Here is a 23,595-nt window from a genome sequence, read left to right as displayed (position 1 = left end):
TGTGGTTTAGCCAGTGGAGAGCTTGACCGTTGTGGAAATTATCCTAGAATAGGGCTTCTCAGCCTGAACATCATTGGCGTTTTGAGTCTGGGAATTCTTTGTTGTGGGGCCTGCCCTGTACCTTGTAGGGGGCTTAGCCACGTTCCTGGTCCTTCCCCACTAGATGCCAGTTGCACTGCGCTCCTCCTTGTGACAGCCAGAAACGTCTCCGGATTTTAATGAGGTGCATCCTTGGCATGAAAATTGCCTCGGATTTGAGAATTAGGGAGGAATCTTCTCTCTTTTACTCTCTCATTATTTTTGAACAGGGATTTTCTTTGTTGTAAATTGTGCAAAGTGGGTTAAAATTTTGCTTTCCTCCCCCACGACTGGGGCTGATAAGAAGTCTCAGATGGGAATACAAGCAAATCATTATGAAAGTCAGCATGGTTCCTCAAAATTATTAACATCCCACCCCCCCCCCCCCAAAGTTAAGCTGGGACATATAGTTAGGAGTATATGTTAATTGAAATGGTTCCTGGACCTTTTTGCCCAGAGATTTGTTTGGCTGGAGAAGATACGTTGTACCTGAACCTGAGGTTGGAAGTCAGGTGGGCAGAGTAGGAAATTGTAGGGGGTCTGAGAACCCCCAGAACCATGGCTAGGTTCCCCAGGAGCCTGGCAGGGCCCAGCTCCTGGGGCCTCAGTGCCAGGGAGCCATGACAAGAAAGAGAACCACTTCGTTGGTTTTGGTTTTTATTGAAACAGTGGTAAAAGCTATGCAAATTAAGCAGAGCAGGAAGTATACAGTAAGAAGTATCTTTTTTTTGAAGAATTTATTTATTTGAGTGAGAGAGAGAGCATGGACGAGTAGGGAGGAGGGGCAGAAGGAGAGGGAGAAGCAGGCTCCCTGATGAGCAGGGAGCCAACGTGGGGCTCAATCCCAGAACCTGACTTGAGCTGAAGGCAGCCGCTTCACCACGAGCCACCCATGCGCCCCAAGAAGTATCTTTCTGTACCCTATCTCCAGGACTGTTCAGAGGCAACTCTGAATAATTTTAGGATCACTTTTATGGGGATAAAGAACCCCAGGGGAAGTAATTCTTTGAGAAGTTTATCAGATTGAAACCGAGGACAAGTCAAGTTACTTTCTGGACATTCCTTTTTCTCCCAGTGCGCTCTCTTCTTCTTACCTCTCTGTTCACTTTAAAAGATTACCACACTTGGGGTGCCTTGGTGGCTCAGTCTGTTAAGTATCCGATTCTTGATTTCGACTTAGGTCATGATCTCAGGTTAGTGGGATCCCCCACATTGGGCTCTGCACTGGGTGTGGAGCCTGCTTTAAGATTCTCTGTCTCCCTCTGCCTCCCCCCCCCCCCCCCCGCCGTGCACATGCTCTCTCTCAAAAAAAAAAAAGAGTAGCACACTTGACCTTAGAGAAGGAGAGGAAGAGATGCATGTTTTCTATTGTTTTGTTTATTCAAAAAACAAAAGGTACATCTCCCCAAAGCCTTAGTACTGCGCATGTGTCCTTTTCTACACCGAAGGATGGAGTACAGGTGTTCCTGGTTTGAATCTCAGCTTTGCCACTTACTGGCGTACAGCATCTCTGTCCCTTGGTTTCCTCATCTGAAAGTTTTGTACAGATCTGTTTACCTGTAGGCATACAACGGAGGCACATAAAGCATTTGGAAAGGTTCCTGGCACATAGATAGTAATTGCCCAGTAAATGTAAATTATTACTACTCTTTGTCATGAATCTTCTTTTTTCCTTTCAGTGAAACCTGGTGTTCGATACAGAGAATTGGGAAACATTATTCAGAAGCATGCCCAAGCAAATGGGTTTTCAGTTGTTCGAAGCTATTGTGGGCATGGAATCCACAAGCTTTTTCATACAGCCCCCAATGTACCCCATTATGCCAGTAAGTACTATCCAAAGATTTGGTCTTTGCTAGCCATTTATTTAATATTTATTCAAACATTTAACAGGACCTACCATTTTGTACTTACTAATCTATAAATTGTTATAATTGGACTGTCAAATGTATATTTGCTCATACACAATACACATTTGTGTCCTGCTCACGTAACAGTCCAGACCATGTTGTTTAGTTACTGTTGGGGGTGGTGGTAGGGCAGTTATTCTGCGACGCAGCTTCTGTCAACCTATACCTTTCAGGGTCACTTTCGGTTACTCTTCTAATGTATAGATCCTGGGAAGGATGAGGAGAGGCCTGAAGGGCTATGTTTGGGAGGTTTTCATGAACCAGCCTGGAACTGGCATAAATCACTGACATTGACTTTTCACTGGCAGGAATGCAGTCACATGGCTACACTAACTGCAAAGGAGGTTGGGAAGTGTAATCTAGCTGAGTACTCAGAAGAAAAGTAAACTAGTTTTGCTGAACAGCTAACGCCTCTGCCGTGGGTCTAGCTATCACTATTCTGATTCCATAAATGAGGTTGCTTGGGTTTGGTTTGATTTCGTAGTGCACGTCAGGTACAGGGGAATAGACAGAGTATCTTTCCTCAAGTTGAGCGGTGTTTGATAGAATAACAAAGGAAGCGTGGGACAATTAATGTCTTCCAGAAACCTTTTCTCTTGGAGACCTAAGGCATGCAGGAATACGTCTGCTATTTAGTGCTAAAAAGGAAAGCTGCCCACACTAAGTGACCTAAGAAGGAATTTAACACGTATGTATGAGTTATTGCTATGTAGACACACATAGCTTCTTGTTCTTCGGTTTTCTCACCTTGAACAATGAAGTAGGGAATGGCTTCTCCCCTACAGGTGTTACTAGGAGTGAGGGAGAGAATACATGGAGAGCACCTAATGTTAACTTTTAGAATGACCATGATGATGACGATGATATACATTATTTCATTTGATCATCACAACTCTGAATAATTTCTTAGCCTTATTTGTTTATTTATTTATGAAGTTCCACTGGGTGTGGAGCCTACCGTGGGCGTGAACTCACGACCCTGAGATCAAGAGTCAGATGCTTAACTAACTGAGCCACCCAGGCGCCCCTTTAGCCCTATTTTAAAGAGCAGATTGTGAAGAAAGAGAGAGGAAGGAAGGAAGGAGGGGGGAGGGAAGGAGGGAAGGGAAAGAGAGAAAGAATGATTGATTGATTGATTCTGTGCTTAGAGCAGTACTTTATTTACTCAGGTTCACACAGACTGGTAAATATATGCCAGGGCTAGGAGTGGTACCTGGGTTCTGTCTTCCTAAAGGCAGTCTTTATTTCTGTACTTTGTACTGCCTAGTGAGGACTAAGGCAGTTGGGTGTAGGTCCTGTGGGAGACATACGGAATGGTTGAAATTCTGGTTTGGGGGAGAAGATGACGAAGAAGAACATTCCAGGTGGAGGTTATCAATAGTAGATGCTTCAAGCTGAGACTGAATAGAGGCAAGTTAAGCTTGGGCTGAGATTTTGTATTAAAAACTAGCAGTAGGCAGTTCCAGACCAAGGATATTTGACTTCATCTGTAGGGATTTGCAGAAACATTTTTGAGCAGAAGAAGGACAAGGTGAAGTTGCTATTTCGGGAAGACAAGTTTGGCAGTGGTGTCTAGAATGTATTGCAGGTGTGAGCGAGTCAGGCTGGCCAGCCCGTTGCACAGTTGCTGCAGTTGAGGTGTGAGCTGGAAAATCCTAGGTGTCAGTAGTTGTGAAGAAAAGGGAAATGAGTGAGAAGCCTCTCAGCAGGAGAAGCTGGAGGAGTAGTTTAGAGAACAGCATTTGATATATTATCAACAAACATTTATTAGCAGACCACAGAGTTCTTATTTAAGCTGTGAATTGTACTTGAAATAAAAATTAGCAACAGAAAATAAGTTACTAACTTACTAATTCCTTCCTGGTAGGCCCTGTTATCACCTGATGTGCATTCCATTAACAGAATGGAAATAGCTAGTCCGATTACAGTGATAACCATGTATGTTTGTGTATGCGTGTGTAAAAAGAGTGTGTGTAGGGGAAGGGGTAGAAAAAGTCCCTTTACTTACTGAATTGACATCTCAGGTTTAGATATGGATTATATAAAGAGAGACTGAAGAAGGTAGAATTTATGGGAGAAAGGGATATGGGTCGATGATGATAACGTCCGTAAAACACATAAAACCATTTAATTAGGAATAAAAAACAATTTTGGGAAAAGAAGCAAGGACCAGGAATATACTTGTTCCATAAATTTGAGACATTTATGAAAAGTCCAGTATAAATTGGGTTTACGTAAATTAAAATACGTTCTGATCACTTTAGGGAAGTGTAAAAGGAAACTGCGGAGTCTTTGTACAGAAGAGACCTTTTGAAATGTAAATGATCCCTGCTTTGGCTTGTCCCTCCATATTCCTAGCCAGCTGAAGGTGGAACTAGGAAATTGTTGTGTAACTTCACTCCACCCCTTCTATGTAAGAGAAGTCCTTGTTCCCTTAGGGTGATTCCCTTTTATTTAAGTCATCATGGTTGGGAAGTGACGATAATACCCTACACTTAGAAGGTTATTTTACAATAATTCTTTGAGGTAGATGGTCGAGCAGGTACAAATTTTTTAAAAAGTACATAGCATAGTGTCTGCAGTCGTGTAGTCAATCAGATAAGGTATATTTGCTGAGTGAGGTAGGTTGAGAAACTGAAACCGTGAGTCAAGTTGAGTGGGAGCTGTAACTTTTCTAGAATAATGAGTCAGTGGTGGAAACAGGAGTGAAACTAGAGTTCTCTGTATCAGCACTGTCCGCTGGTAATATGTTAGGAGGCACATATGTAATTTAAAAATTTCTTGTGGTCGTATTCAAAAGGAAAAAGAAATAGGTGAAACTGATTTTAATGGTATATTTTATTTAATGCGTTGCATTCCCAGTGGCAGCATTTGAACATTTAGTCAATGTAAAAATGAGAAGTATCACATACTTTGTCTTTGAGATTGATTCATTGTTTACGCTTAGAGCGGATACCGTTGTGACTGGCCCCTTTGCAAGTGCTCAGTGGCTCCGTGCAGCCGGTGCTGCCGTGATGGCACAGCTCGGCTCCAGAGTCCTTTATCCTTTTTCTCTCTGACACCACACCGACACCCTTGACACTCTTGACACTCAAAAAATATACATATCCCCGGGGAATAGGACCAGTTCTTTAAACGTACTAAGTTGCAGGTCTTTGGGAAAGAAAGTTCATGGGATCAGAAATAGAAAGTCAGAATTGCTTCTTGCCTCTCAGATTTTATGACAATGTACAAACTTCAGGTTTAGAATCTGCAGGAAGTGTATTTACGGAAGATAGCGGAGAGCAGCACGATAGCTGTTCACAGGGAAAGATGTGGAGGTAGAAATGCGTGGGTGAGGTGAGACCATACCTAAGAAGAATGGTGGTTAGTAGATGCGGCCTGTGGACACCTGTCCCTCATCACCGAAGTCACGGTCGCGAAGAGCAGCAGGAAAGCCGGTGCCCTCGCCATCTGGTGGTCAGGCGGAGCAAATGCAGTCACTCGTTCACCGATATGCACATCCGTTCTTGTTTTTTGATTTGAACTTTAAACTGGTTCTCCATTTTTGTCTGAGATTGTCTCCAAAGGTCTGTCCCTCTTTCTACCTTCTGGCCTTTTTTTGGAGGATGGCAGGTCTGGATACTTGAATTCATAGTTGTGTTTTTCATGGTGGTCCTGAAAAATACTCTCACATTCGTGAACAATGTGTACTCGTGCCAGTGAGCTGTTCAACAGTACACTGTTGAATTTTTGCTGTGTTTTGAGAATTTTATTTCTTTAATTTCAGAAAATAAAGCTGTCGGAGTGATGAAGGCGGGCCACGTATTTACAATTGAGCCAATGATTTGTGAAGGTGAGAAAAAGGGATGCTGTAATGTTCTTTAATTGAATTTTTATTTACTTTTGGTTACTCACGATCAGATTAGTAGTCTGCTCTGTTTATTTTCTTTTTGGTTCATTTCTACTTCTTGTCCCATCTCAAACTCAGACCTCAGAATTGTAAGGGTTGGCAAGAAAGCAATATTTTCTGCCTGCTAATTCTGTCAGGAGATGCTGAGGTGCTTGAATCCTGGTCCCCCTCCATAAAAGATGCTGTCAGAGGGGGCACTGTTAATCTTGAGCCTCTGTCACGTGTTCCTGGCTTGGGGGCGGGGGGGGGGGGCTCCGGGGGAGGGAAGAGGTAGAGCTACTCACTTTGAGGCAGACACAGGTATGTGATTTAATTCTCCACAACTTAGGAGGCAGGTGCTGCCCCCATTATATAGAAGAGTAAACTGATTCCTGAAGAAGTTAAGTACCTTGTCCACAGTCACTGAGCTAGTTATGTGCCAGAGTTTGTCCAACTCTAAACTCAGGAGCTGTTCTGCCTCTCCAGGTTCTGTGGAAGCACAGCCCAGACATAGTGCTGGCACATTTATGCCCTCACTGTCACTGCTCCCCGTGGCAGGCTTGTGGCCGTGGTGAAGACCCGGTGTCACGATTAGGCCTTCTCACCCAGATGCTCACATGTTCTCCCCACCTTTCTTCTTAGCCAGTTCTCTTTTGGCATTAGGGCATGCAGGGAGGTGATGGTAGTGGGGCTGGTGTGTCCTGGGGCCTCCCTGAAGGATACCTCCTTTCTGGATCCTTCCAGTCTTTTTATAACCTGACCTTGGGAGTGACATCCCATTACTTCTGCCAGATTGCAGTGACTTGGAAGCAAGTCACTAAATCCAGCCCCCAGGCTGCCTTATAACGTGATCCTTCGCTGCCTTTTCTGTAAGATGGAAATGACAGTCTTGAACCTGCCAACTCCCCAGGGCTGCAGTAAGGGTCGAGACGACTTACAGCAGCAAAAATACCTTGTGTGCTTTAAAGTGCTGGACAGATGTAAGGTATTGTTTTTGTCATCCTCGTGGAGTGAGAATCAAGTTCTGATCATGTGCAGCCAGTAGCAAGGGCAGTAAGTATATTAGCAGAGAAAGGCAAGAAGCTGGAGGGGGGTGTTTTCATCATGTACCTGTTTTCATTAACCGGCACCTGGTTGGTGAGGCATATGTGGTATTTCCAGGTACAAGCAAATAACTCTCCAAGGAGCCTGGTCAGATATTCATCAGATTGTAATGCCCATACTTCAGTGTAGCTCGGCTAGGTTAAATCCTGCCGCTCGCCTGCAAAGTTTCAAATCCAAAGAGGAATTTGGATTTTCTCAGAATAATATCCGGATAGTTTGACTTGACATTAGAAAAAAACCTGTTTTAAGCAGATCACAGTAAAGTCAGAGAAGTATTATACCTTAAATGCAGTTGTGAAAAGGTTACTCATTACATCAAGAAATATCCAGTTACTCATCTTTATTTGTTTATTTAAAGGTTTTATTTATTTATTTGTCACACAGAGAGAGTACAAGCAGGGGGAGCAGCAGAGGGAGAAGCAGGCTCCTGCTGAGCAGGGAGCCTGATGCGGGGCTCAGTCCCAGGATCCTGGGATCATGACCTGAGCTGAAGGAAGACGCTCAACCGACTGAGCCACCCAGGCACCCCAGTCACTTACCTTTAGATGTTTGACAATGCATGAGTTAACTTTCCTCAAGCTACCTCGTATTTTTCTTTTTAGGCTGGGATTTAATATTGCAAAATAGGTCACTTCACTGCAGAGTTTATGTTCTGGGATTTTTCTGAGTCAGTGAGACCTAATCTTTGATAAAGGTTACTCAGAATGAAGAATGTATTGATTTTTTTGACATCTCATATGGAGACAAGAAAGTAAGTCTCTGTGAACAGTTTTATAGCAGTGTCCAGGACTGTAGAACTTTCTCATTTTACTTTTGCCTCCCCTCCCCCACTCTCCTTCTCTCTCTCTCTCTCTCTCTCTCTCTCTCTCTCTCTGTCTTTTTCATTGTCTTAGGGCTGTTTTCACTGTCCCTTTCTTTCCTTTCTCTAGTCTCAGCCCCTCCCTAACCTGTTTTGCCTAATTGTAATTTCTTAACTTCCCTCACCAATCCCTGTTTCTTTCTCTTAGCCCCTTCTTCTGGTTACAGGGGTGCGTGGTCCACAGAAATTGCACAGTATCATCTGTTCATCTGTTCTCACAGTCTGTGTGCTTGCCATTTAAAAATAATATCAGGAATTAAATGCTGTAATAAAAGTGTAAAAAGATTATTTTCCTTCACAATACACATTGGCTGCATTTAAGTCAGATGCCAAAGTTATATCAGGAAAGAGCTAAATTCAGGGGCGCCCGGGTGGCGCAGTCGTTAAGCGTCTGCCTTCGGCTCAGGGCGTGATCCCGGCGTTATGGGATCGAGCCCCACATCAGGCTCCTCCGCTGGGAGCCTGCTTCTTCCTCTCCCACTCCCCCTGCTTGTGTTCCCTCTCTTGCTGGCTGTCTCTCTCTCTGTCAAATAAATAAAGAAAATCTTTAAAAAAAAAAAAAGGAAAGAGCTAAATTCATTAATTCAATTTTTAACTCATAGTTCTGTAATGAGTGATATCAGTGTGTTTTCTAAAATGAAACTCAGTGCCTTTATTTTGGAAATACCATCTTGATTTGATATTTGGGAGGTATAAAAAATGTGAAATTATAACACACCCCAGGAAATTTAAAATAAAATATCATCATTACGTCATTGGACTAAAGACCAAAATGAAGTTGGAAAGACTAAAACAATTGAAGTATAAATAGGAATCTTTTATTATTATTATTTTTGCCATCATTATTACTGAAGTATAATTGACATACAATGCTGTATTAGTTTCAGGTGTCCAGTAACCATACTGATTGGACAGTACTGTATATTACTCAGTGCTCATCCTGATAAGTGGAGTCACCATCTGTCACCATACAGCACTACAGTATTACTGACTATACGCCCCATGCTGTACTTTTCATCTCTGTGATTTACGTATTTTATAACTGGAAGTTTGTACTTCTTAATTCCCATTTATCTATTTCACACACACACATGCCCGCCCACGCGTGCCCCACCATGCATCTCCCCTCTGGCAACCACCAGTTTGTTCTCTGTATTTAAGAGTCTGCTTGATTGATTATTCATTTGTTTTGTTTTTTAGGTTTCACATATAAGTGAAATCATACGGTTTTTTCTCTATTTATTTCACCTAGCATAATACCCTCTAGGTCTGTCCATGTTGTGGCAGATGGCACAATCTCATCCTTTTTTATGGCCAAGTAGTATTCCATTGTGTATGTCTGCCAGACCTTCTCATCCGTTCATCTATCAGTGGACACTAGAGTTGCCTTCATATCTTGGCTACATGCTGCAGAAACGTAGGGGGGTATATGTGTTTTTGAATTAGTGGTTTTGTTTCTTTGGGTACATACTTAGTAGTGGAATTACTGGATTGTGTAGTAATTCTGTTTTTAATTTTTTGAGGAGCCTCCACACTGGTTTTCACAGAGGCTGCACCAGTTTGCACTCCCCCCAGCAGTCCGTAAGGGTTCCCTTTGCCCTCTTTCCTCACCAACATGTGTTACTCTCTTTTTGATTTTAGCCATTCTGACAGGTGTGAGATGTTTTCTCTTGTAGATTTGATTTGCATTTCCCTGATTATTAGTGATTTGAGCATCTTTCCATGTGTCTTTTGGCTGTTTGTATATCTTCTTTGGAAAAATGTCTATTCATGTCTTCTGCCCATTTTTAATTGGATTATTTGTGTGGGTTTTGTGTTTGTTTTTTTGGTTTTGGTTGTTTTTTTTTTTTTGGTGTTGAGGTATATAAATTCTTTATGTATTTTGGATATCAACCTCTTATTGGATATATCATTTGCAAATATCTTCTCCCATTCAGTAGGTTACTTTTCTGTTTTGTTGATGGTGTCTTTTGCTGTGTAAAAAGTTTTTTATTTTGGTGTAGCCCCGATAGTTTATTTATTTATTTAATCTGTTTATTGGGGGGTGGCGGGGAGAGGAGCAGAGGGAGAAGGAGAATCTCAAGCAGACTACATGTTCCGCGCGGAGTCCTTGGCGGGGCCCAGTCTCACGACCTTGAGATCATGACCTGAGCCGAAACCAAGAGTTGGATGCTTAGCCAACTGAGCCACCCAGGGACCCCTAGTAGTTTTTTTTTTTTTTTTTTTGCTTTTGTTTCTCTTGCCTAAAGAGACAGATTCATAAATATGTTGATGAGGCTGATAGTCTAAGATTACTGCCTGTGTTTTCTTTAAGGAGTTCCATGGTTTCAGGTCTTACATTCAAGTCTTTAATTCACTTTTAGCTTATTTCTGTGTGTGGTGTCAAGAACATGGTCCAGTTTCATTCTTTTGCATGTAGCTGTCCACCATTTGTAAGTAGGAGTCTTAATAGTGAATTTTCTAATTGTTTCTGTGATATCCGAGGATATAGGAGTACCTGCAAATACACTTACCTAGAGAGTTTGTTTAGAAATCTGAGCAGTAGAATTAAGCAATTGTTCTTGTTTGTTTGTTTAAGGCGGATGGCAGGATGAAACCTGGCCAGATGGTTGGACCGCGGTGACGAGAGACGGCAAGCGGTCTGCTCAGTTCGAGCACACCCTGCTGGTCACGGACACTGGCTGTGAAATCCTGACGCGGCGACTCGACAGCACGCGGCCTCACTTCATGTCCCAAGTTTAATTTCTCCGAGATGGCGCGTCTCGGTAATACCTTCTGGCTGTCCTATGCATTCTATAGAGAGTACAGAACGGAAGAGGAGATTTTTATTCCTTGTTTTGTTTTGACTATAGATAAGGAAGGACTACGGCATTGGATGTGTGTCTCTAGAACTTGTCTCGGGTCTGAGGAAGCTGAGAAGAGTAAAGGAAACATTCTCAACTCTTTTCAGTGCTCCCCTCTCCCTCCAGAAATCTCTGCACCCCTGTTTTCTCACTTGGCCTTTGAGCACTTTTTTCTTAAACCTGCTTCTAGTTGCTTTTATCACTGCCACAACTGGGCCAGCAAGAGCCAGCTGCTCTCCAGGTGAATGTGGAAGATGAGAATCCTTGAAACTTTAGCAACATATGTTGTTCCAGATTTTTATTATTATATATGTATGGAAATATATATGTATACATTTTAAATTCCAAGTATGTGATTACCGAACACTATATGACCTGGGTTTGTGTTGATTCTGCTCTGACAGGGTTATATGCTGTCATAAATGGACCCGTAGTTTGCAGTGACTTATTTCCCAGTTGGGAGTTGGCCTCCCTCCTTCCCCATGCTGATTATTTACCCTCGTAATTGTGTGTAAGGAAGCACTCGGTCAGTGAGACTTTCTTTCTAATGTGGACTCTGTCAGTGTATGGATGTGGCAAAATTCACTTTGGAAAAGAGTTGTCAGGTTTTAAAAAATCTAGTTTATGGCAAAAATAGCCATGCTTCAAATGGTAACTGGCTGTCACAGAGCATGAGAATTTTGTAATATGTTGCTATTTCAGACCTCTTGTTTGGTCGAAATGGGAGGGAGAAAGCTCCCTTTCTTGCCCTCTGTTTTATTTCAAGGGCACACCTTGGAGATATTCAGAGAAGGGCGAAGGTTGCACTGTGGAGGTTGATGGGAAGAGACAGTTCTGAAATCTCTTGAGCAGCGAGCAGAATAAGTCTGGTGGGCTTTTAGCTTCTGACATTTAGTAAACCTGGTAGTGATGAAAAGGGAACTTCTTTCGAGACTGGACTGTTCCCTCGCAGTAGAGATACAGCTGTCCTTGGGTGTCGAAAACACGCTTTACCTTCACATAGTTGGGAACCTCATTAGAAATGACCTCAGCTGCCCACTGTCTGTGTTCCTTTCAGTAGTTCAAGTCCAATGGGAGTGCGTCAGTGAACACATATCAGATCGAAGGTACTGTCATTGGAGTGTACTTGATCGCTGGGTATCTGGTAACTTTCTTGTAAGATAATTTGATACCACTGACACGTTAATACGAGAACATCTTTCCCAGAGTGCCTCAGACCTTTATTGCTTTAAAAGAATTATGATAATGTTTTCATTACTTTTATTATTTTAATGATTTAGTGCAGTGACTGAATCTGGTATAGACTTTTGGGGGTATGTGTGTGAAGTTTTTTATCAAACTGTAATATTTGTGAATGGAATGCCTTGCAATATGAATGTTAATATAATGTGTAAAGGGAGATTAAAAGTTTGAATGATTATCCCGCCGTGTAGTCGTTCACTTTGCTGCATTTGTCTGGGATTTCTGAGGGCAGTGGTGGGAATAGGGTGGCTGATTTCATCATCTCAAATAGACTCATGACCATTTGAGTAAAAAGAGTTTTTCGAGTCTAATGACTCTGTAGAAATTCCAGTGTTGTGTTTGGTTCAGCAGAGTCGAGATACCAGCAGCATTTGAGTGGAAGCCATATTTGGAGAGCTAATTTTAAGATAGAACGCTGAATATTTAGAGGAGCATTTTACGTACTGGTTGCGGAATTAACAGTGAAGGCTTCTTTGATGTCTGTCATTAGAAAATAAGCTGAAGGGAAAAAAAAGTCTTGATGGGATAGTATTTTTGTAAAAAGTTAAACCAACACATTGGTGATGATGCTTTTCTCGCTTTGGGAGATTTCAAAACAATATGGGCTCGAGTCTAAATGTAAATATCTAATTTCAGATGTTTATTAGATTTAGATGAAAACCTTAAGTATCATTCTGCCAACTTTTCAAAATAAGTTGAAGGTATATTAAGTTTTCATTTTTTGTGTTAACTTTTAAAATAATACATATATTTTTTTCCTGCTACTCCTCCATCCCCCTTGGAATTAAAATTTAGACGCAGGGAAACGTTTGCCTTTTATCTTCATTTTATATCTTTTGCTGATAAAATGGATTAAGGTACATTAGAACCCATTCACTGACCCTTTTATACCGCTTGCCACAGGTCAAAATTAATAGGAGAAGGGTTAGGAATTTGTTTGGCATCGTAACTTGATTCCTTTGTCCTGAAACCACTTCTGGCTTTTCTGTTTGGTGAAAAATGACAGCCTGGTGCTTCACTTGGCTAAGGCCCCCAAATCACCCTCACGGTATTTGTTAGCTGTTTCTTCTTAAAATTTTTTTTTTACTTCCAACTTTTTATTTTGAAAATTTTCAGATTTATAGAAAAGTTCAAAGTATAGTATAATGAAATAATCCTAAATCCTTTCCCTGGCTTCAGCACCTGTTACTTTGCCGGATCTCTCTCACGAGGCACTTCCCTTTGGAAAGCAGTGGCTCCTACCTCACTCATTACTATCGGAGCCTGTCATAAGCACATTTCCCACCTGATCGTAATACAATTACCACATTCCAGGAATTTAGCAGTGATAAGGAATTATCTAACGTATAGTATACATTCAAATGTGAATCTCAATTTTTCCCAAATGTTCTTTAAAGCTTTTCTACTTTTGTAAAAATCCAGGATCCAAACGCATGGCACTTGGTTGTCCTGTATCTCTAGTGTTCTTTATTCTTGAACAAGCCTACCTTTTTAAATAATTTTTTATTTTTATCATTTATTTCTAGAGGGAGCGTGTGTGTGCAGGGATGGAGGAGGCAGAGGGAGAGAAACTCAGACCTCATGCTGAGCTCAGCATCTGACTTGGGGCTCGATCCCAGGACCCTGAGATCATGACCTGACCTGAAATCAAGAGTCGGCCACCTAACCGACTGAGCCACTCAGGTGCCTCAGACCTACCTTTTTTGATGTTTGCTTAAGAAGCAAGCCAGTTAGCTTGTGGAATTCTATATTTCTCTTTCTCATGAGTAGGTTCAGGATAAATGTTTTGGCAGAAGAGTCCATTGATGGTATGCAGTGTGTCTCATTCATGGTGTCACATCACATCATGAGACAGTGTTATTGTCACATTGCCAATATAAGTTTGGCACTTGCCTTGTTACGTTGATGGCTGCAAATGGAGATTTTCTAATTTTGGCATTCCATCTACATTTATTTATACATCATTTATTAGCTGGCACTCCTAACAAAGAAGCATATTTCCCCCTCTACCCACTGTTTTTTGAGTATACATGTGAGCTCATGAATTCATAAAATTCTACTTAATTACTGTAATTGTTCCGACTTTGGCCAGCAGAAGCACCTTGCAGCTCACCCATGCGTCATCTTGACCTGTGCCCATCAGTCTTTGAGCACTTTCTTGCTTTTTGCCATAGTAAGATGGAGGTGTATCATCTAGTTTTCTTGTCCTGCAGTGGGACAGGCTGTTTCTTCAAGGAGCCCTAGTTTCTTTTCATGGGGACTGGTATTTGGAAATCAAGATCTGGGTACTACTGGGTGTCATTGTTTCCAGTCACTTTCAGGGAACAGAGCCAGGAATAGCATTTTTTATAAATCGTGAGTTCATTCTGATACTTGCAAATCTAACACTAATCTTCCTCACCTTTTCCTGTTTCATATTCGTATCTGCTTTATCCCACGGTGAGAACTTTGGTTCTGAATAACATTAATATTTACGTATTTGCTGGATTCTATACGACACGTCGAATTTAGAATTACTATATCAAAATCACTACCAACAATGAACTTAAGTGTAAAATTTGCAATTTTTATTCTTGGAACATGACTCGCTGTGGGAGTACAGAGTATTGGTTTAAAAATTACGTGAAGCAGTTTTGTTCCTACTGTATTCTAAATTTCATAAACCGAGCTACTTTTTAACAATGATTACAGCGAATGTTGGGGGCAAAACCTACCGTAGGAGGAGTGGGGATGATATTTTAGTGGTCTGGGAGTTAGAAATATTGCAGCTGTTTGAGACAGTGTGATAAGATTCTGTCTGCAGCTGGTATTTGACTTCTGCCAAGCGCTCCAGCTACAAGAGGAGCAAATCCTACCATGTTATGTGGGTGTGTGGCCCCTTTTCCAGTAGAGAAGAACATCTGGACATAATGCTTTAGGAACAAATTGTTTCACAATGTCGGCTACATTATGCTAATATCCTAAAGGCTTTTAAAGTGTTGTTTCATTTTAATAATGAACATGCAAGAAGAGGTTCGCTTAGCAGCACAGGCTCTGTGCATGGGATTCCCTGGCTCTCCTGTGTTTGAACTCTGAGGAGCCAGCAACCTTTGGTGGCAGCCTTCCCCTTTACCTCTTCTTCCTTTCAGTGCTAAGGATGAAAAAGAATAGTGGTTTGTATTTGGTTATTTTGAGAAAAAGGAAGGAGGAATAAGGTGGCCTTGGCTACCTGTTACTGTCAGCTTTTTATTTTGGGGACTGTGGATGAGCAAAAACAGAGCTGCCCATCCATGGCGATTCTGTGGTTATATTAAAAAAATGTGTTAACATTGGTATATCTTATTCAAATGTGCCGGAAAGTCAGTAAGTGGAACACTTGAGGAAGGGCTTCCTGGAAAGTCATCAGTAATATGTTTGTTATAGCGCAAAGTATTTTAATAATTTTTTATGGGTGTTTAATCTTTTTGCCATTGTAAAGTTTTTATTTTTTTTTATTTTTTTATTTTTTTTTAATAATGATTTTTTATTATATTATGTTAGTCACCATACAGTACATCCCCGGTTTTCGATGTAAGGCTCGATGATTCATTAGTTGTGTATAACACCCAGTGCACCATGCAATATGTGCCCTCCTTACTACCCATCACCGGTCTATCCCATTCCCCCACCCCCCTCCCCTCTGTAGCCCTCAGTTTGTTTCTCATAGTCCGTAGTCTCTCATGTTTCATTCCCCCTTCTGATTACCCCCCCTTTCTTTATCCCTTTCTTCCCCTACTGATCATTCTAGTTCTTATGTTCCATAGATGAGAGAAATCATATGATAGTTGTCTTTCTCTGCTTGACTTATTTCGCTAAGCATTATCTCCTCCAGTGCCGTCCATGTTGTAGCAAATGTTGAGAACTCGTTCTTTCTGATTGCTGAGTAATATTCCATTGTATATATGGACCACAACTTCTTAATCCAGTCATCTGTTGAAGGGCATCTCGGCTCCTTCCACGATTTAGCTATTGTGGACATTGCTGCTATGAACATTGGGGTGCATATGGCCCTTCTCTTCACTACGTCTGTATCTTTGGGGTAAACACCCAGTAGTGCAATGGCTGGATCATAGGGAAGCTCAATTTTTAACATTTTAAGGGACCTCCACACTGTTTTCCAGAGTGGCTGTACCAACTTGCATTCCCACCAACAATGTAGGAGGGATCCCCTTTCTCCACATCCTCTCCAACAATTGTTGTTTCTTGCCTTGTCTATTTTTGCCATTCTAACTGGCGTAAGGTGGTATCTCAGTGTGGTTTTGATTTGAATTTCCTTGATGGCTAATGATTTTGAACATTTTTTCATGTGTCTGTTAGCCATTTGTATGTCTTCATTGGAAAAGTGTCTGTTCATATCTTCTGCCCATTTTTTGATTTGTTTATTTGTTTCTCGTGTATTGAGTTTGAGAAGTTCTTTGTAGATCTTGGATACCAGTCCTTTATCTGTAGTGTCATTTGCAAATATCTTCTCCCATTCCGTGGGCTGCCTCTTAGTTTTTCTGACTGTTTCCTTGGCTGTGCAGAAACTTTTAATCTTGATGAAGTCCCATAAATTCATTGCATCTTTTGTTTCTCTTGCCTTTGGGGATGTATCATGAAAAAGGTTGCTTTGGCCGATGTCGTAGAGGTTGCTGCCTATGTTCTCCTCTAGAATTTTGATGGATTCCTGTCTCACATCGAGGTCTTTCATCCATTTGGAGTTTATTTTTGTGTATGGTGTGAGAGAGTGGTCAAGTTTCATTCTTTTGCATGTAGCTGTCCAATTTTCCCAGCACCATTTATTGAAGAGACTGTCTTTTTCCCACCGGATGTTTTTTCCTGCTTTATCAAACATTAGTTGCCCAAAGAGCTGAGGGTCCATTTCTGGGCTCTCTATTCTGTTCCATTGGTCTATGTGTCTGTTTTTGTGCCAGTACCATGCTGTCTTTGTGATCACAGCTTTGTAGTACAGCTCGAAATCCGGCATTGTGATGCCCCCAGCTTTGTTTTTCCTTTTCAACAGTTCCTTGGAGATTCGGGGTCTTTTCTGGTTCCATACAAATTTAAGGACTATTTGTTCCAGTTCTTTGAAAAATGTTCTCGGTATTTTGATCGGGATAGCATTGAAAGTGTAGATTGTTCTGGGTAGCATGGACATTTTAACTATGTTAATTCTTCCGATCCATGAGCGTGGAATATCTTTCCATCTTTTTGTGTCTTCCTCAATGTCTTTTAAGAGTGATTTATAGTTTCTAGAATAAAGGTCCTTTACGTCTCTGGTTAAGTTAATTCCAAGGTAACGTATGGTTTTTGGTGCTATTGTAAATGGGATGGATTCCCTAATTTCTCTTTCTTCGTTCTTGTTATTCGTGTACAGAAATGCAACTGATTTCTGAGCATTGATTTTGTATCCCGCCACGTTACTGAATTGCTCTATAACTTCTAATAGTTTGGGAGTGGCTTCTTTTGGGTTTTCCATATAGAGTATCATGTCATCTGCGAAGAGAGACATTTTGACTTCTTCTTTGCCGATTTGAATACCTTTGATCCCTTTTTGTTGTCTGATTGCTGTTGCAAGGACTTCTAGTACTATGTTGAATAGTAGTGGCGAGAGTGGGCATCCTCGTCGTGTTCCTGATCTTAAGGGAAAGGCTTCCAGCTTTTCCCCATTGAGAATAATATTTGCAGTAGGCTTTTCATAGATGGCTTTTATGAGATTGAGAAATGTACCTTCTATTCCTACACTCTGAAGGGTTTTAATCAGGAAAGGATGCTGTATTTTGTCAAATGCTTTTTCGGCATCGATTGAGAGGATCATATGGTTCTTGAGTCTTTTCTTGTTGATATGGTGTATCACGCTGATTGATTTGCGAATATTGAACCACGCTTGCATCCCAGGTATGAATCCCACTTGATCGTGGTGGATAATCCTTTTAATGAACTGTTGGATTCTATTAGCAAGTATCTTGTTGAGGATTTTGGCGTCCATATTCATTAGGGAAATCGGTCTGTAATTCTCCTTTTTGAGGGGGTCTTTGCCTGGTTTGGGGATCAAGGTAATATTGGCCTCATAGAAGAGTTTGGTAGCTTTCCTTCTGTTTCTATTTTTTGAAATAGCTTTAGGAGAATAGGTATTATTTCTTCTTTGAATGTTTGGTAGAATTCCCCAGGAAAACCGTCCGGGCCTGGAGTTTTGTTATTTGGAAGGTTGTTTATCACTGACTCAATTTCTTTATAATTAATTGGCCTGTTTAAGAAATCAATTTCTTCCTTTTTCAATCTTGGTAGTTTATAGGTTTCCAGGAAGGAGTCCATCTCTTCCAGATTGCTTAGTTTATTGGCATATAGCTGTTGATAAAAATTCCTAATAATCCTTCCAATTTCAGTGGTGTTCGTCGTGACCTCTCCTTTTTCATTCATAATTTTAATAATCTGGGTCCTTTCTCTTTTCTTTTGGATAAGTCTTGCCAGTGGTCTGTCAATTTTATTGATTCTCTCCAAGAACCAGCTTCTAGTCCTGTTGATCTGCTCTACTGTACTTCTGGTTTCTGCTTGATTGATTTCAGCTTTAATTTTGGTCAACTGCTTCCTTGTGCGTGGATTAGGCCTGTCCCTCTGTTGCTGTTCCAGCTTCTTGAGGTGAGAATATAAAAACTGCATTTTAGATTTTTCTATTCTTTTGAGTGAGGCTTGGATGGCTATGTATTTCCCCCTTAGGACTGCTTTTGCAGTATCCCATAGGTTTTGGACTGTTGTATTTTCATTCTCATTGGTCTCCATAAATTGTTTAATTTGATTTTTGATTTCCTGGTTTATCGAGTCATTCCTGAGCAGGATGGTTCTTAGTCTCCAAGTGTTTGAGTTTCTTCCAAATTTTTCCTTGTGGTTGAGTTCCAATTTCAGAGCGTTGTGGTCTGAGAATATGCAGGGGATAATTTCAGTCTTTTGGTATCGGCTGAGACCTGTTTTGTGTCCCAGAACATGGTCTATTCTTGAAAATGTTCCATGGGCATTAGAATAGAATGAGTATTCTTTGGTTCTGGGGTGTAGTGTTCTATATATATCTAAGAGGTCCAACTCGTCGAGTATGGCATTCAAAGCCTTTGATTCTTTGCTTAGTTTTTGCCAGGGTGTTCTGTCTATTTCTGAGAGTGGAGTGTTGAGGTCCCCTACTATTAATGTATTTTTATCTATATGTCTCTTTATTCTGGTTAAGAGTTGGCTTGTGTATCTTGCTGCTCCCCTGTTGGGGGCATATATATTTATAATAGTCATATCCACTTGTTGAATACTTCCTTTAAGAATAATATAGTGCCCTTCTGCATCTCTAACTATATTCTGTAGTTTAAAATCCAGTTTATCTGATATGAGAATTGCTACCCCAGCTTTCTTTTGAGGTCCATTTGCGTGAAAGATGGTACTCCATCCCCTTACTCTCAGTCTGAATGTATCTTTGGGTTCGAAATGAGTCTCTTGTAGACAGCAAATGGATGGGTCATTTCTTTTTATCCAATCTGCAACCCTGTGTTGTTTAAAGCAAGAATTTAAACCATTAATGTTAAGGCTGAGTACTGAGAGATATGCTTTTAATTCTGCCATGTTGTCAGTAAAGTCTTTGTTTGTATTGGCTGTGACTTTCTGTTTTGTATCACTCTTGGGGCCTTTTTACTTTTATAGAACCCCCCGTAATACCTCCTGTAGGGCTGGTTTCGTGGTTACGAAATTGGCTAGTGACTGTCGATTCTGAAATGTCTTTATTTCTCCATCAATTCTGAATGACAGCCTTGCTGGATAAAGGATCCTTGGCTGCATGTTTTTCTCTGAAAGAGCTTTAAAAATGCTCCCCCAACCCTTTCTCTCATTCCAGGTCTGTGTAGACAGGTCTGACGTAATTCTGATGCCTTTGCCTTGGTACGTGAGAAATTTCTTTGCCCTGGCCGCTTTCAATACTGTATCCTTGGATCTCATATTTGCGAGTTGCACTATGACGTGACGTGGTGTAGGTCTGTCGTGGTTGAGCTTGGGAGGGGTCCTCTCTGCCTCTTGGACACGAATTTTTGTTTCCCTTGCTAGATTAGGGAAGTTTTCAGCTACAATTTGTTCAAATATCTCTTCTAGACCTCTGTTTTTCTCCACCCCCTCGGGGATGCCGATGATTCTAACATTGGATCGTTTCGTTGAGTCAGTAATCTCCCGTAGCCAACATTCGTGGGCGTGGATTTTTTTAAGACCATCTTCTATTTTTATTTTTTCCTCTATTAACCCATCCTCCAATTCACTAACCCTTTCCTCTGCTTTGGTGACCCTGGCCATCAGAGCCTCTAGTTTTGCCTGCATTTGGCTCATAGAATTTTTAATTTCTGTCAAATTCGCTCTCATTTCCGCCCCTAGGGATTCTATATTCTCAGTAACATTTTCCTGAATACTTTTTTCAAGTCTACTCATTATCTTGACCATTGTTACTCTGAATTCCATTTCTGATAATTTGGTTACATCCATATCCGTTACTTCTGTGGCAGAGGCCACTGACTCACTGTCTTTTCTTTGCTGGGGGGGGCTTCTCCTTCTTGTCATTCTAATGAGGGGAGGTTGCGGGGTTGTCCAGAGCCCAAAATTATTGACTGGGTCCCAGGCCGTGCCCCTTGTTTTATAGGGATCATAGAGATGTGGGCTTCTTCTTTAAAGATGTTATTTATTTACTTAGAGAGGGAGACAGACAGTCAGCAAGAACGAAACAGAAGCAGGGGAGTGAGAGAGGAAGAAGCAGGCTCCCAGCGGAGGAGCCCGATGAGGGACTCCTTTCCGGAACGCCGGGATCACGCCCTAAGCTGGAGACAGGCACTCAATGACTGCGCCACCCAGGCACCCGGGTTGTGGGCTTCTTGATTTCTCAGCCTGCCTTCTGGGGGAGGGGCCTGCCGCACCGATACTCAGGCAGCCCTGTTTGGTTAGAGTCTCCGTGTCCCCTGCGAGGGAGGATGGGGATGGGCACTCTCTGAGCCGGTATTTCCAGGCTTTTGTTCTCTGGCGGCTTTCCCTGGCGGCCGGCTATGCCTCTTCTGAGGGTCAGAGCAGCAGAGGCTGCGTTGTCGCAGAACAGAGGGATTGCGGACCGTTCTCCACTGATGTTCTGGCCACTTTAACTCTGTTTCTGTTGGTGCTGCTCAACCCTGCAGCGTCCCGGGCTGTTCGCCCCACACCCGGCGTCCCTGCCCTCACTTCCAGGGCCGGCGCGTCTCTGTCCTTTGTGTTTCTAATGCCGCCAGCCACCAGCCCGCGCGTCTCTGTCCTTTGTGTTTCTAATGCCGCCAGCCACTGGCCGCCCCGCGCGCTCCCGGGTCTCCCGGTCTCAGTCTATGCCCGGTGAGCACACCTCGATTCCGGAGTTTCGGGAGAAGCCTGGTGGCGCGCGCACCCGGTTCAGGGTCTCAGTCTGCTGTTTCGCGGTGCCGACCGCGAGTCCGCCCGCTCCCCCGTGCAGGTGGCCCGCCAGCCGCCCCGCGCACGCTCCGTGAGCTCCCGGTCTCAGTCTGGATCCCGTGAGCACACCGGGATTCCGGTGTTCCGGGAGATGCCTGGTGGCGCGCGCACCCGGCTCACGGTCTCAGTCCGCTCTCTCGCGGGTGCCCTCTGTGTGTCCGCCCGCTCCCCCCCGTGCAGGTGGCTGCCGCTTCCCGGCGCCCAAATGCGGCGGCTCCCTCCCCCTTCCGTTTATCTTCCGATATCCGTGCACGGTTTACAGCTCCCCTCTTCGTACCTCAATACTCAGCGCTGGAGATGTTCATTTGTAGAGATCCAGATGCATCTTCCTGCGTCTCAGGCTGGTTCCGTGGTTATTTAGGCTGGTCTGGTACCTATCCAGCTCGACTCAGGGGACCAGCTGAAAAAGGGGTCCCCTACTCCTCCGCCATCTGAACTCCCTCCCCCGTCATGTCACTCCCTCCCCGGTCATGTCCATTGTAAAGTTTTTAAGAGAGTAATTGCTTACATCTCCAGGGCGCTTAGCCCTTTTACTGTTAACCCAGCCACCTCGTCCCACTCCCAAGAACAAACATGTGAACACTTTCCGAAACCTGTAGGCCCATCTGTACTTTGGTGTCACGAGAAGAGCACAAGACCAACAGTCAGGACCCCAGGGCTCTGATTGCTCCAGTTTTTTACGTGGTTGCGTGACTAGCACAGATCACTGTACTTCACTCTCTGGAGCCCCCCTGTTTGTGGGGTGATAGCGTAACTTAGGAACTGTTTTAGTCTATGGATAATGTGACTATAAAACAAATCTGCAATATTTCAGTAGTTGGGCCGGGGGTCAACAGAAAACTCAGGCTAGATTTAAAACCTTGTTAGTAAATCTGAGCCCTGAGTGATTCTGAGGAAACAAAATAGCCAAGGATAAGAACGTCTAGTATGAAGATGTGTGTTAGAGACCGAGAGCAGCAGATCTGGTTAGCTGCTTGTCTTGCCTCAGATAGCCTGGGTTTGGTCGTCAAGGACGTTCGAGTCCATTCTAAACTGGAGGGGGTTCTCTGGTGGATTAGCACTCCTTTCTTGAAAAGAACATGTGCAAAATTTATCTCACCACAAGGAGTTCTGGTATGATGTCCACTTCGATAAACACCAGTCTGCTTAAAACCCATCCCACCTGCTTTGTGCCCATAAAGGAAAGTTCCACCAAAGGAATTTGTATAATGGAGGACTTTGTATGTCCCTGTTCACTTTGTTTCTTTAAAGACACAATTCCCTTAGTTCCTTGCATTTATTATCTAAGTATCTCTTTAAATATAATTAATGTTTTCCAAACGTGTTTGTGGTATACTTTTTCTAAAGGGTATTTGCTGACAAAGAATCTGGTCTTGCATATTAACTGAAACAAAATTGGCTGAATCCGAAGTTGGTCTTTTTCCCGGGTCACAAAGTGACTCTAGGCCCAAAGAACTGTCAGTTACTTTGGGACTTTGATCACCAGCTTAATTGGCAGATTGGTAGCCAAGCAGAAGATGTTCTGAAGCATTCTGTGCATGGAAAAGATGTTCCCTCTATCCCCAAATCAACAAACGTTTTGAGAATTACCAGCTATGTATAATTTTGCATTCAAATGGGATAAATGGAAATATCACTATGTATATTTTTTGGAGAATTTTTTGTTTGGTTTCAGTTGTACATACATAAATTGGTTCCCTGTGACAGAGTTTTGGATATAATGCAGTTTTTTCCTGCCTCCACCCCCAAAACCTCATCATTCTATATGTTCCTACTTTATAGGTTAGTTCTCTGCATGTAATAAAGAACTTGTTCCAAGTCAGACATGTCTGTATATGGACTGTCTTACCCCAGTGAACGTCAGTAGGGTTAAATAGAAAGAACAGCACAACATGCTGAAAATGCATATGCAAGCAAGATTTGAAACATATTAGCTAGGTATAAGAAAAATTTTCAGTAAAAAAGATGCTTAAAGGGGCACCTGGGTGGCTCAGTCAGTTAAGCGTCTGCCTTCGGCTCAGGTCATGATCCCAGGGTCCTGGGATCAAGCCCCACATCGGGCTCCCAGCTCAGCGAGGAGCCTGCTTCTCCCTCTCCCTATGCCTGCTACTCCCCCTTCTTGTGCTGTGTGTCAAATAAATAAAATCTTTAAAAAAAAATGCTTAAAGTTTTTTGTTTTTTTTTTTTTTGAGAGAAAGTGCAAGCATGAGTGGG

The 23,595-nt window shown here is 42.3% G+C and overlaps 1 protein-coding gene across 4 annotated transcripts in view; it reads left to right on the top strand.

Moving 5' to 3' along the window:
• The window catches only part of METAP1 (methionyl aminopeptidase 1), a 78,749-nt gene that overhangs the window by 52,823 nt on the left and 2,331 nt on the right, over positions 1-23,595 (top strand). The window contains exons 9-12 of one of the 4 annotated variants that reach the window (XM_045792289.2): positions 1,758-1,901; positions 5,755-5,820; positions 10,398-10,584; positions 13,431-13,638. In XM_045792289.2, the coding sequence (XP_045648245.1) occupies positions 1,758-1,901; positions 5,755-5,820; positions 10,398-10,561 (374 nt within the window). In that variant the 3' untranslated portion in view covers positions 10,562-10,584; positions 13,431-13,638. Of the gene's footprint in view, positions 1-1,757; positions 1,902-5,754; positions 5,821-10,397; positions 12,083-13,430; positions 13,639-23,595 lie in introns of those variants that run through there. The other 3 variants (XM_045792270.2, XM_045792280.2, XM_045792261.2) reach the window with 3 other exon arrangements.

Source organism: Ursus americanus, chromosome 8 (assembly GCF_024610735.1).
Source record: "Ursus americanus isolate L20-20 chromosome 8, mUrsAme1.1.p, whole genome shotgun sequence".
NCBI lineage: Eukaryota > Metazoa > Chordata > Mammalia > Carnivora > Ursidae > Ursus > Ursus americanus.
The sequence above is the reverse complement of the archived record's forward strand: the minus strand, read 5'-3'. Positions and strand labels throughout refer to the sequence as shown.